Source organism: Trachurus trachurus, assembly GCF_905171665.1.
Source record: "Trachurus trachurus genome assembly, chromosome: 7".
NCBI classification, from domain to species: domain Eukaryota; kingdom Metazoa; phylum Chordata; class Actinopteri; order Carangiformes; family Carangidae; genus Trachurus; species Trachurus trachurus.
The window spans coordinates 15,652,957-15,667,195 of NC_139901.1; the positions used below are offsets into that span (position 1 = coordinate 15,652,957).

Consider the following 14,239-nt stretch of genomic DNA (forward strand, 5'->3'; position numbering starts at 1 on the left):
TCACGGTCTCTGCAGCAACTGCTGCTGTGTCTGTTGTCTGTAGGAGTCCACCAGCGACTGTGGCACCAGCTCCACCAGCTCCAAGCTGTCCTTAATCTTCATCAACAGCTCAAAGTTCTCCCTACCACGAACCTACACATCAAATCACACAAGACCATCAATCAGGGAATAGCAGCAAATAAGTAAATCCTTTAAATTTGTTCTTAGTATTTAAAACTGTGGCATTCATCTAGTTCAAATATTTCCTATGAATAATAATATTTGTTATGGCTGCATAATTGGATTGAATAAGTTAGGGGTTGAAATATAACACATTAAATGTAAAGCAGTTGTTATCTGAGACATTATACTGTAACCGTTTAATTTTTCATGTCAAGTAATCCATTAGTGAAAGACTCTTACAGGAATATAGTAAATCTCTTCTTCTCCATGCCGTCTCTTCCTCATGTTAATATTTGGACTAGGAATATTTGGCGGAATCTGTTTGAAGTCTGCAGACGACAGAAACAGAACAATAGTCAAACCAGTTTCTAATGCATTTCACAGTCTCGTTATTTTTCACCACGATCAAACAACAACCTGGAACGCTGCATTTCAACTCACTGCGTTTGCTGGCGCTGCCATTTTTGGCCACACTCTCGCTCAGGGCCTGTTGTTCCCTGAAGTGGTCCTCATCTGCTTTGCGGTCTCGGCCAGGACATGCACATATCCGACCTTCAAATGACCTTCTTCCCAAGACTTGACCACTGAAAACCATAATTCAAGACAGAGCACATACTGTAACCATCAACACTACTTAGGATGAAATGCACAGAATGTTCTCTATGTCATTTAGTTTTACTTTGGAGGAGTGCATTGAATACTTTACACCACACAATGGTACCATACTTAATATTTGTCACAGGCAGGTTACGTTTTCTGTTTCTCGTCATAATAGATTTTCACTTCCTGTTTCTGTTTTTTCTTTGACCCCTTTTCTTATTCTATATGGCCATTTCCTGCCATCATGTGGTTCCCATCCTGTGATTGTCGACCTCACCCCTAATGTATTGCACCTGTTTCTCTTTGTCTTCCCCTCCTCATGTATTTAGTCTGTGAGCTCCGTGTTTTCTGTGCTCTTTGTAGGATGGGTTAGGGTTTTCTAGCTTTTTCTCTATGTTGAACCTTGTGTGTTAATGACCAGTTTACTTTTAATTACACATTGATATAATATTTATGATTTGTATAATGTAAAAAGGGCCTTCGCCACCACCCATCCAAAACTTTAATTCCCTCCCCTTCCACATCAGATTCTTTCCGATTGTTGAGTCCTTTAAATGTCACCTCAAAACTCACTTTTTCTCCCGAGCTTTCAACTGCCCCTGATTTTAACAGTGCCTGGTTTGATTCCCTTCTTACAATTCATTATTTCATCAAAATGTCTTTTTCTGTTACGTTTATTGTCTTTTGTTGCCGTTTTGTATTCTTTGTCTTGCTGTAAAGCACTTTGCATCAATCTCGGCTATGCTATCTACTGTAAATAAAGCTGAGTTGAGTTGAGTTATTTTGCACCTGCAGTTGTTCTGTGAGTTGGTCATTTTGTAATGTTGTAATATGTACAGTTGTAAAACATTACTAAATGTATGAAACTGATGTACCCAGTGTGAGAAAAAAACAAAACAAACAAAAATACATATAAAGCCAAGCTAAATTAGTTTGAACTGTGTGTGTGACTGTAAGAATTGCTGACTTACTCTCTGGTCTCCAAAGTGATGATGATGAGGATGGGTCTCCTGTTCATACCACCCACGCAGCTGCTGTTACACATGAAGTTGTAAAGGATGGTGGTAAACTCAGTCCCCACCTGCAAAACATAATGGATTTAAGTGTTTTTTTTTATTTTCTTTTTTTTTATCTCTGTCACAGTGAGTGTGACCAATCTGCCACTAGAGGGCAGGACTGTCGCACACTTTGATGAAGCTCCATAGCTGTACTGAAAAGCACAAATGCTTCACTTCACAATCCTAAATTGGACAATTGTCATCTAAGCCTTGGAGCCCGGCAACAGTTCTTGCTCTCCTTGGTGCAAATATCAATCATAAATGTTTTGCAGAAAAGTTAGTTATTTTTCATGATTTCCCACAACCTAGGGAAATATTATGATGATGTCTGTGTGAAACTACAGGCTGGTATTCACAGTTTTTTATGATTAATAATTTATTGGCATTTGGGAGTATAACACATTATGAACATAAATGTGCGTATTCACAGTATTGTGAATGAATGGTAGTTTATGTGGTAGATTTTCCTGGTGTGACTGATTTTAGTAATAGCACAGAGGTAGAGGACAGGGTTATTTGTGGTCAAACTAGAATGGAGACCATCTCAGCAGAAGTCTGCACAAACATTAAGAAGCACCCGCTCCAACGCAGTGACATCATTGATCTGATGTGCAACTGAGCGACAGAAAACGATCACGCAAGCGTATCAACTTTTTTGTCCCCAGTGCCAAGATGTCACCCTGGGCAGTTGCCCAAGATGCCAATATCTAAATCCACCCCTGGTCACAGACATGATTTGTCACTCTTGACATTCCCAGCATCATCTCAGAAATGCTCTCTGTGGAGTGAACTTGACTGACCAATTGAGTGTCTTGACTTACATGTATAAAATACATAATATCCAGAATATTTTGTCCATGTTGAACATAGCATAGACATGAGTCCAGTATGCTGTCTCTATGATACATATATGATGATGAACTACCAACCTGTGGAGTCTCGTAGGGCACGAAGACACTCTGTCGCCCGGTGACAGGATCATCCACATACTGGCTGAGGTTGTTCCCCTCGACCCGGATCAGGTGACTGGCTGGGGCTACTTGACCTTTGTAAAGAATGATGGAGGAAAGGTGAGGATGCAGTTGGCTGATGTAATCAAAGCAAAATTCACACCACAGTTATGATTAGTAAATTATATGTCTCGTCCTCTCTCATTTCATTACCATCATTGAAGTCTCGCCCTAGTTCATGATTGGGGCAGCGTTTGACCACTTCTGTGACATGCTCTGCCTTTTTGTAAATCGGCATGGCTCTTATGATGCTGCCATGTGGAGGGGAGGATGCCAGTTTGATCTGGATTGGACATGTTTTGGCAATCTGACAGTAGAGCTTCTTCAGTAATGGGGAGTACTGCAGGGGAAAGAACACACACAGACTCAGCCACACTTTCCCAGTAGAAAACTAAACATTGTTTTTGCATTGAAATCTGAACAAACTGCAGGATATATTCTTCCGTTTTGAGCAGTTTAGGTATTTTTCAGACACTCGTGTGTGATTAATGATGTACCGAACATACTTAAGAATCAAATCTGTTACTTTTTGAGCAAATATAAAATAATACCTTCACATTTACATTTGCTAAGCAATAGAAAGATTAAACACAATACATTAGACATAAAGATTTTCCCACAACAGACATCAAAGCAAAAATAAGGGACGTGGACAAATACAATGTGATGATAAAATAGTACAGTAGCTGCAGGCCACTGTAATCATTGTATAAAATCATGACTGTGTGACCTTTTGGAAAAGAGAAAGGGAAAATACATGACTGTAAAACACTCAGCTGTAAAATGGGTCATCTGTCTTGTAAGTGTAATCATTTGTGTTAGAATGAGTCAAGTCGTAGGCTGATTTCACTTGGGTCGCTAAAGTCAGAAAATGTGTTGAGCTCGGTCTCGAATCAGTCTATGGCGATTTGCACATGCGCATTCATGTGTACATGTTTAAATATGCTTCCTCAGATGCATCAAAAGACACTGGGACAAGGGAAGGAAAAGCCTTAACATGCCCCAACACAATCACAAAATCTCAAAAATCTTCCCTGTGGAAATTAAACTGGGACCTTCCAGGAAAAAAAACGAGAAGACAGTTGTCCTGTGTGGGCTTGTTATGATGAGCAAATGCAACAATGCACCTTATGGCAGAAGAAGACAGCCTAGTAATCTATAACCCTAACCCTTTTGAATTTCTCTGTCATTTTCCCTTTTTGTATTTGATAGGTGAGGGGGACAAAGCACACAGAAAGAAAAAACAGGGCAGAGATAATCCTATGAACAGCTGTACTCTACTTATGGTCTATCTTGAATGTTGGGGTAACCAGAGGCACTTCAAGCATTAATCATTAGATATTATTTCAAGGAAATTTCAGTTGAAGGTCGAATTATAAAGTCATATTTTTAAGTTTCTTCAGTGTAAGCTTATTAACAGGAGGTGATGTGGATTTTGGAAAATTAAGCCATTTTGTTGGAAGGGTATCTAAGTGTTTTGGGAAGTTTAATACCCCTTTATTCTTGATCAGGGTCAGTGTCAGGTTTTCTTTCTGTGGAATTAATTTTCTTCCCTGTCTTTCATGAGTGTCCTATATTGGTGGTATACTTCTTTAACCCCATGTTACATCATGTGTGTGCCTCTTATCACCACTGTTCTTTGAAAAAACACTTTTTTTTAATGTCCCTGCCTTTTATTTGTAAACCATATCTCTGCCCCTCATGCAGATCATTCGTTGATATTGATTACTATTTACTTTTCTGTGTGGACCCTTGGACTTTGATCCCTCTGTGCTGCACCAGGATACAACATGCAAGATTTTCTATTGCAGAAATATCAGCTTTATTTTATTTTATTTAATGTAATGACTATTTTTTTTTAAATTCCCACTGAGCATCAAGACTCTTTAATTTACTACTTAGATTCCTTGTTGTGACAGCGTTACTAAACCCCAGCGCAACCACACACACACACACACACACACACACACACACACACACACACACACACACACACACACACACACACACACACACACACACACACACACACACACACACACACACACACACTTTGCAGACTCGTTCTCACACACTCATACTCACATGCCCTTAGCCATGAGCACTTCCCTGAGGGCAATGGAAATACCTACGCACCACATTACCTTTTCCCAACTAGATTTCGCTGACAAGTTTCAACAGACCATCCATACCATGAATAAATAATTTGCAACAACCAGACATCTTACTTTCAGACCTGAGCACCTACTGTCTTATATCAGAATATGAGCCATTCAGCACAATCACAACTGATTTTTTTTTTTTACTTTTAGCACTGGACAACACCAACATAGACACTGTGGTTTAAAGTCTAAGCAAGTGCAGAAAAATAACTCATTCATAGTCATGGTGGTTTACTGGCTTGGGGTGCAAATGGCAGCAGACTGACTCTACTGCACATATCCTACACCGCTGACAGATATATCCATGCAGCTACATAAGGCCACACAATGATCTTTAACATTTGACCAAAAAAAATGTATGGACCTGTGAGTGAATCAGTCACTCACCCACTCAACTACTGCAGGTTTACTGAAGAAAAACATTGTGTGTTCCAGGGGATACTGAAGAAGACCGTATAGTGTCACACAAATATATTGATCTAAGTTGACATAGTGACATCACATATGCAGCTAATGTACCAGTGGGTGTAACCAGCTTTTTTTGCAACAGATCTTCTTTTGGTTTTATGTTTTGGTCATCCCTGGTGTTTTCTTCTAAATCATATTTGGTAGTCAGTGACAATCCCATGTCTATTCTAAAAACCTGTCAGCATCGTATAACTTATAGTATTATAGGGGACCATTGTATTGTGGTTTCATACATTTGTACATAATGTGTTCAAATGTCTCGGAGTGCATGAAAAAGTCGTAAATTATGTGTGTTTCAGTCTTCAGGGATGAGAGATGTCTGAACTCATCCAGTACACAGACAAGTGTGCACTTGCAACGAAGATGCCTCAGCATGCACACATGAATTTGTGAGTTCAGCTCAATTCCTTATTGTCAGAAGCTAAGCCTTAATAAAAGGAATGACAATATCTCATGCGTTCTGACAAGAGATGCTAAGAGATGGATAATCTGGGCTTAGTTTCAAGACAGAGAGGGGGTGAAAAAAATGGAGAGGAAGGAGAAAATGATGGAGAGAAAACAGGCAGTAGATTGCAGACATTATTTACTTAGTCAATGAGCTGGAAAAAAAATCTTCAAGGTGAGTGAGAAAAGTATATTAAAAAAGGGAAGAAGAAAAAAATGGTTACAATCTGACCAAATGATAAATCTTCATAAATGTTTACATAATGCTAGAATTTCTGTTTTACCACTAAAATTATAATGCAGTTTGATAAATACCGGTAAGACACCTGTGCTCATTCTATTATCTCTGAAACAGACCTTTCCAGCATTTCATCCAAACTCCCGACTCACTTGTCGGCTTTTAATGTCATAGCATAAATTGATCCATTATTCAGTCATCTTTTCATCCATCCATCCATCCACCCATCCCTGCCTCTACACAGTAGACCAGTGGAGGCAGGTCCTGACAGGCTCCTGGAGACAGGGTGATAATTGTCAGACTGTCAACCATATACACAAGCAACAACTTGCCCGCCACAAATTCACTTAACTGTCCAAATATCAAATATGTTTATGCACACACACACACATACACACATACACACAGAGCTGACTTACTAAGCCTGCTTTCTAATCAGTCTGTAATTATTTTGGTTTCAAATCAGCATAGAAAATTGCACTTTCTTCAGCATTAAAGTAATTGCTGTTTGTCTTGATCAGACTTTGGGAAAGAAGCAAAGATATACTGTATAGACAGGTTTTTTCGTTTTCTCAATAGCAGCTTGGCTCTCTGCAGTTTGAAATATTTCCATGGGATAAATGATGAGTTAGACCTAACATTTGTTTTCAATGCTTGCTTTGTTACAAATGACAATAAGTGGGAAATTCACAGGAAATGTTCCCATATTTTTTCACCTTACAGTAAGTAAAGAGTTACAGTAGGGTTGGGAGAAACACTTGTGAAAATAATGATTTTATACATAATGTAGGAAGTAAAAGAAAGCTGAATAGTTTCCTATTGACTGCTGTTCCTTTTGCAGTACTGGCACAGTCCATGGGGATTGTAAAAGTTCAGTCTTTCTGACAACATGACATATACACAGTGTTAGATGGAGTGTTATTGGACACACAGCAGAATACAGCGGTGTTAAATGTCCTGCTTTCCTGGATTTATGGGGTCCAGCCCAGACCATTTCCTGACCAGGAACATGTACACTGTTGTACAGGACTGCACTTAGTTAAGATATCAGTCCTGGAGGCACTCCATTTACCTGAAGGACTAAAATGCTCTTGCTCCAGATATAGAAATTAGTCGTGCAAACTTATATTGATATGGACAACTTCATGTGTTTGCTTGTTGACATCTGGGCACTAAATGTCCTCAGAAGAGGGAAAATGCGAGTGAGTGTATTTTCTCAGGTCAGATGCTCATCCAGCAGTGATGTGGCTGAGGATGATGCATGGCGGAAGGAGGGGTAGGACGCATTGTGTGGGGCATGTTGGGACCTGTGTGGTAACGGAGAGAGAGAGGCTAATAGCTGGGAAGAGCAGCTTCTGACAAGCCGCCGTGTAGTGCATGCTCAAGCCTGCACCCCACCACATCAACCCCTCCTCTCTTGACACATACTGTACGTGCACACGTGCACAAACACACACAGACACACACACACACTGACATAAACTGAAGTCTGAGTGCATGGAAAGAGGTCTTATTATTTGAAAAGGCGGAGGTGTTAGATCTCATTTCCAGCCACAGTGACGCTTGCTTGTGTCCAAGCCAAGGAATCATCTTCAAGGCGCGAGAGTGCTGCAGAGTTTGATGAGACAGAAGGAGGGCGGGAGGATTACCAGACTACCTTAACATAGGCTTGGATGGATTTACTGTATGTGGAAACACTATGAAATATGAGAATAAGTATTGTGTTCTGATCTCATCTGTTGTCTTGTTTTCTGTCTCTGGTGAAGCAGATGCAGACTGACTTGGTAGCCAGCTGTGTGCAGCCGCAAGTTTCACCTGTCAATCATTCAGTTGCTAACCAAGAAAGGAGAATTTCACAAAAAAAAATGCTTTGTGCAAGAGTCAAGTACCTCTCTCATAATCACTGCATGCCGCCCTCTCTTAGTGGGTGGTGGCAGGGTGGGGAGAGGGGCAGTGAGGTAACTGATTATAGTCAATATGCCCCTATGGGATTTGGCATTCCCCACTGCCTGAGGCCATAAGAAAATAGCAAGAAACACAGAGACTGTTGACTCCTTCATTCAAACAATGTGACTCAGTCTCGTCCAGATGCTCATGATTTATTTCCATGCATGTTCAAACCTGGATTTTCTGTTGAATTTAGCAATAATACACACACACATAGCCTACATTAGCATGCAGATTGCACACACACATGCACACACACAAGACGCCAATCCTCATGCAACCTTCGTCTTATTTTGGGGGGAATCCCCTCACATTAGCAAAAACATCTTTATTCCATGAGGCTTTAACTTAATCTGTTATTTTGAGAACTAACATTTTGAAAATCCTCAAATGTAGTCTGGCAAACATGCACTTGGTTTTCTTTTTTTCTTCTTCCTTATTTAGTTTTTCTGTTAAACATGTTGCATGCTGCCATTTCTATTTGAAAGGACACATTTTCTTCCATGCTTTTGCGATTTACAGAAACAGCCAAACAAAGGCAGTCAGTGACATCATAAATCACCTTAAAGGATCAAATATAATCATCTCACACATTAAAACGTTTTTTGTTCCATAGCCGCTGTATAATAACAGTTAAACACATCGTCTCATACTTTGTCAATCTTATAATCAGGTTTGCAAGATGAAAACAAAGCATATAGTAAAATCCATCAAGGTGTGAGCAATCACCCCGTCTCTCTCATTCTAATCCCTCCTGTTTAAGTGCAGCAGAGACTTCTGAATAATCACAGGTTTCCTCTATCACAGTCCTCTTTCTGCTGCCTCATCTTCTGTATAATAAGTTGCGCGCCAGTCAAAAACTCTTACACACTCTAACAGGTTTTAACTGCTCAGGCAGGAAGAATCAAAGCTTCTTTGCTGATAAATCTGGGGTCTCTCACCAAGAGATGTAGTGAGTAGAACAACTAAATTGTATTTGGGATTCAGCTGTCTTCTTTGATATCAAGATATTAGGAAGAATTAACAAACCAATGGGAGAGTGAAGCAGGTTAATTTGACACCACACAGGTTGAAACAGGTTCCTGACATGTTTTAGGATTTCATTTCATTGCAGTAACTTCTTGGATAAAACAAAGTCATATTTTCATCCTATATTGGTTCTCTTTGTTTCTATGAATGCAATGAGTCAGAGAATGGAAGTGAGAGAAAAGAGATGACAGACATATTTGAGGGGAGGCGAGGGGAGAAACTTTAGGCGCCAGAGGTGACAGACGTGAGTGTGTGTTAAGACCAGAGAAAGAAAGAAAAAAAGGAGCAGGTCAAAGACCACTGCTCTAATGTCCAAAGGGGGGATCTTCTTACATCACTGAAGGCTGAGTAAAACATCCCAACACGCATGGTTAAATCCAGCAAACACAGCCACGGAGGAGCCCCTCAGTCAATCACACAGAGACAGTCTCAGACCTGAACACACACACACACACACACACACGCACACACACACACACACACACACACACTGAGGGAAGTGCAGTCTTGTTTCTCTTGTTTCAGGGAGGTCAACTGTGTGACAGTCGGAGGTGACACCTTTCCAGCAAGAGACTTCTCACTAGGTCATGACAAATTACACAGCTCCCATTTCACCTGTCTCTCTCAACACCAAGGAAGTTGTGTGTGAAGTCTTTCCCCAAGTTCCTTAGTTCAGATTCTTTTGATTTGTGTATTTTTTACCCAATGTGTTTATCATCTTATCACCTCCCAAAAGTTAACAGCAGATAAATGATGATAAAAATAAATAAGTCAGTAACTCTGACTATGAAACAACAGGCAACACCAACCACACTAAACGTGTCATGTATGGACTAAGACATGACATACTAGTGTAGTGTTACGATCATTATTGCAAAGTGTCAATGCTGCATTGATCTCCTATATTATCTAGAGATGCAACATATCACACTCACTAAAAATACGTATATCTCTATATAGAGATATATATATATATATATTATATATAGATATAAAAGGAGCCTCAGCCACACACCAAACCATGCCTGCTGCATTCATTACATTAGGTGTGATTAAATAAGGTGAGAAGAAGACAAGGTGAATCACTGAATGATGCACTACTTTCTCTTGCAGGTGACACGCCTGTGTACATGTGCTGACTTGAATAACTGTGTGTATGTGAGAGAGTGTCTTTGTGCACACATTTATTTGTGGGCAATACAGTTACTTATTGAGTGATTCTGATACAAAAGACAGAGAAACACACTCGTGTATACAGACACAAACACACACACACACACAGCACGTCAAAGCCAAGAAAGTGTGTGTACTCACGGTCCATGTGGCAGACTTGGCTGTGCTGGACTGCTGGAAGGACACCTGAAAGGTGTGCGGTCCGGGGTAGTCGGTGTTGGAGGGGATGGCTGGGGCAGGCGACAGGCCCTCGAAGGTGGAGTTGGGCTGGGAGTAGGGTGAGGGGGTGGGCACGGCCGACGAGGAGGCGTTCTCGGAGCTGTAGGGGCTGGCGGACGTTGCACGGCTCCCCAGGCTCTCCATGCTGCTGCTCAGCAAGTTGTACTGGGACTGGGGAGAAAAGAAGACAGAGAAGAATGAGGGAGTCGAAGGAGGGAGGAGGGAGACGGAGGGAGGACACAGGTAGAAGTGTCAGAGAGACAGGGGATTGAAGGCTTGGAGGGAGGTCGGATTACACTGGGAAGGGAGAGTTGTGCGTAGTGTGTGAGTGAGTGTGTGTGTGTGTGTGTGTGTGTGTGTGTGTGTGTGTGTGTGTGTGTGTGTGTGTGTGTGTGTGTGTGTGTGTGTGTGTGTGTGTGTGTGTGTGTGTGTGTGTGTGTGTGTGTGTGTGTGTGTGTGTGTGTGTGTGTGTGTGTGAGTGTGTGTGTGATGCTGGATGTGTGTGGGCACATGAGTAACTGTTAAGGTACAGTAGGTATCCACAATCAATGCTGAGCACTTTTTCTGTGACTTTTTACAAAGAAAGACGATAAAATCACCACAAACTCATGACAACAAACTTGAGTGTTTGTGTGCATGTGTGTGTGTGTGTGAGTGTGTGTGAGTAGCGGTTGCAGTGAGGTTTTCACAGTAGCCTCCTCGGGGCTATGTGAGGAGAGTTGTAAAACACAGGCATAATCTCTGCTCAGCCTAATTGCCTGCCATTCCCCTCTTGTCCTCTGCACTGTGTTTGAAGACAGGGAAGATTTGTTGCTCTGAGGTGGGTGAGTCCTTCATATTTCAGTCCAGCTAATTTTGATTCAGCAAGAGAAACGAACAGCCAAGTACTGACATGAAAACCAAAGAAATAATGTAGATTATTAAAGATGCCAGATTTTTATGGTACTGCTTGTACCATACATATGTGTGTCAAGTAACAAGTGACAAAGATTTGCAAGTTCACACTGGAATAGTAACAACATAAAAATCCTGATGCACACACAGTCACCCCAGGAGTTGAAAAAGACTAAATCTTTACCTTCTTTTTCACGTAATACATCCTTTAGTGCTTTGGTCTCATTTGTCCACTCCTCAGTTAGAAACGTCCACAGACAGTAAAGCAAAACAGTGCTGGACCATAGCCTAACCAGAGAGTTCAAGTGATGTGTGCTTCAATGGACACACCATACACTCTCTCACTCAGTCACTCACTCAGACACACATGCAGACACATTTACAGTCAGGACAGGGAAAAAGGTGTAGACTGGTGTGGAGAGAGAGGAATCATAGACTGACACAACGGGAGACAAGGAGAGAGGTAAAGAGGGATGGGAACCCAAAAAATTGTACCACGTTCTAATTATGGCATGCCCGGACATATACGGCAATGCCGGGGTGCATGTACACACATGCTCCAAAACACCTTGTGAAGGCCTGCACTAAGTAAACACTGTCTGGTCTGAGAGAGGGAGAGAGAGAGAGAGAGAGAGAGAGAGAGAGAGAGAGAGAGAGAGAGAGAGAGAGAGAGAGAGAGAGAGAGAGAGAGAGAGAGAGAGAGAGAGAGAGAGAGATGAAAAAAGGAAAACACATAAAGGAACAAGAGTTCAAAGGTCAGACCTCCTCCCCCATTTAGGCTATTGTATATCAATATCAACAGTTTGGCAGAATATTTTCACAAACACGCTGTAACACCGCTGGACACTGAAATGAATTGATACAGGCTGAAAATTATCTAATAAAAGTTTTTTGGGTGTTTTGATCAAATCCACCAAAGCACACACATACAATTATTTAACAAATAATCTGTGGTATTTTGGGTGGATTTAAATATTAAGCAGAAAAGGCCAATGAAAGATAGTGCATCCAGAAAAGAGAGAATGTTGTATTAAGAGTAAAAACACCAATGGTATCTCATTTAGACAGGTAGTGCTGGAACTTTTCATTTCCTCATTAGTTTCTTTTCGTGGTCTTTTTTTCACACTGAGATCAATGCTCCACTGCTCTGATTTGTGTGTTCAAGTTAAGTAAACCGCTAAAACACACACAAAAACTCACAATAAACACACAATGTGCTTCAATGCCATGGTTGATCAGATGAAAGCAATCAGTCAATGTTTTATGTAAACTGTGTTCTATGTAAAATAAAGATGCAAATTCATGCAAGTTTGATTCTGATCAATAACAGATTAAAAACAACAAATAAAAAATAGCTATTTGCTTGTTTACACTCTAGAAATACAGCCTCAAATAAGTGGCAAGAGTCCCTTGATGAATCATGCGCACCAAGTGTAGATCTGAAATTCTGAGTTCATTCATGGGAGTTAATCAACAGGAAATCTGTTGGAAATTATAAGAAAATAAATTAATCATTTCAGTTGTTTCTGAGTAATTGCCTCACTTGGAGTGGTTTTAATGTTGGTTTGTTTTTTGCTTTTGTAATATACACGGTTGCCCATCAAGTTCAAATAATTTTGTTACAGACACATTCCTCTTTTTATTCCTATCATAAGGTTAATTGTGGATTAATTTTCACAGTGATATATTTGGAAGAAATTGATTAGAGTTTTTAGATCGGTATACACCTTTCTATCAAGAATAGATAACATTGTCTCAAGCATTTCATGAAAAAAGGTAAAATATTCTATACCAACTTTATGGACAACCGTGTCTCACAGGTTAGTGAATATCTTATAATAGGACAATTCTTATACTGTATCTTGTAATATTTATTTAATATTTAATTTAAGAAAATAATAAGCATATTGATTTATTTTTTAAAAAATGTGTTGAGGCAGCCTTGATCATAAATGCCTCAAATGTAGCAGTAAAAAGAAGGATAGCTGTAGCATTGATGAGATTCAAACGCGTTCTCCCTCATGAAATAAATATGATTTCAATCTGTTTCTAGGCAGATGTGCTGGTGCTGATGTCCTTTTTCTTGTGATAGGTGAATGAAAGACTCATTCTGTCCTCCTGACTTCCCTTCATTGAGCAGAGAGTCAAAAGGGGCTTTATAGCCACAAGGAAAGCCCAGGTGTATGCGTCAACAACAGAAAACACTTTACACACACACGCAGGCACGCACACTGTCACACAGACACAGGTGTGCTTGGTCTTAATACCTAAACTTGATCCGCAACAAGTTGAAACAGAGCTAAAACCTCTGCTGCCACTGTGTGAGCAACTGTGTGTGTGTGTGTGTGTGTGTATGTTCGCTTTCCCATCTTCCCATCCCAATAGACACTGATGTCCCCTATGGGCAGTCATCCTGGTAGCTGCCACTCAAAACCCAGCTTTAAAGGCTAAGAACATTTAAAAACGCAGATAAGCCAGCCACAACAACACTCACTTGTCAGGGTGAGTGAAACATAATGAGCTGTGGATAGAGGGTATCAACACGCTAATGACCTCTGTTTATAGTCATTAATGACATAAACTGAACCTTAGTTTTATCAAACAACACAGGGACTTTTACCACCACAGATCTGCCCGTATCATAAAAAACAACAACTTGACAAAATAAAAAGTTAGGCTACATAAATGAAAGACACGGCATCATGTGAACACCAATGCAAGTCTAAACAACTCCGGCTATGTTAAACAGAGGTGAAGTTGAGGGGAGGTAAACTATGGAGACATTTGTAAGAAGGATGCCCCCTGTTGGCAATATTGGAAAAGGTTCAAGAAGAA

General features: G+C 40.4%; 1 protein-coding gene across 1 annotated transcript in view; it reads right to left on the reverse strand.

Annotated features, from left to right (window-relative positions):
• Positions 1 to 14,239, reverse strand: part of tp73 (tumor protein p73) — a gene marked incomplete at both ends in the record, with an annotated part of 25,110 nt that continues 10,871 nt past the window's right edge. The window contains 7 exons of the mRNA XM_083974751.1: positions 1 to 132; positions 403 to 491; positions 604 to 746; positions 1,734 to 1,843; positions 2,750 to 2,865; positions 2,984 to 3,170; positions 10,433 to 10,681. Of these exons, the coding sequence (XP_083830877.1) occupies positions 1 to 132; positions 403 to 491; positions 604 to 746; positions 1,734 to 1,843; positions 2,750 to 2,865; positions 2,984 to 3,170; positions 10,433 to 10,681 (1,026 nt within the window). The remainder of the gene's footprint in view (positions 133 to 402; positions 492 to 603; positions 747 to 1,733; positions 1,844 to 2,749; positions 2,866 to 2,983; positions 3,171 to 10,432; positions 10,682 to 14,239) is intronic.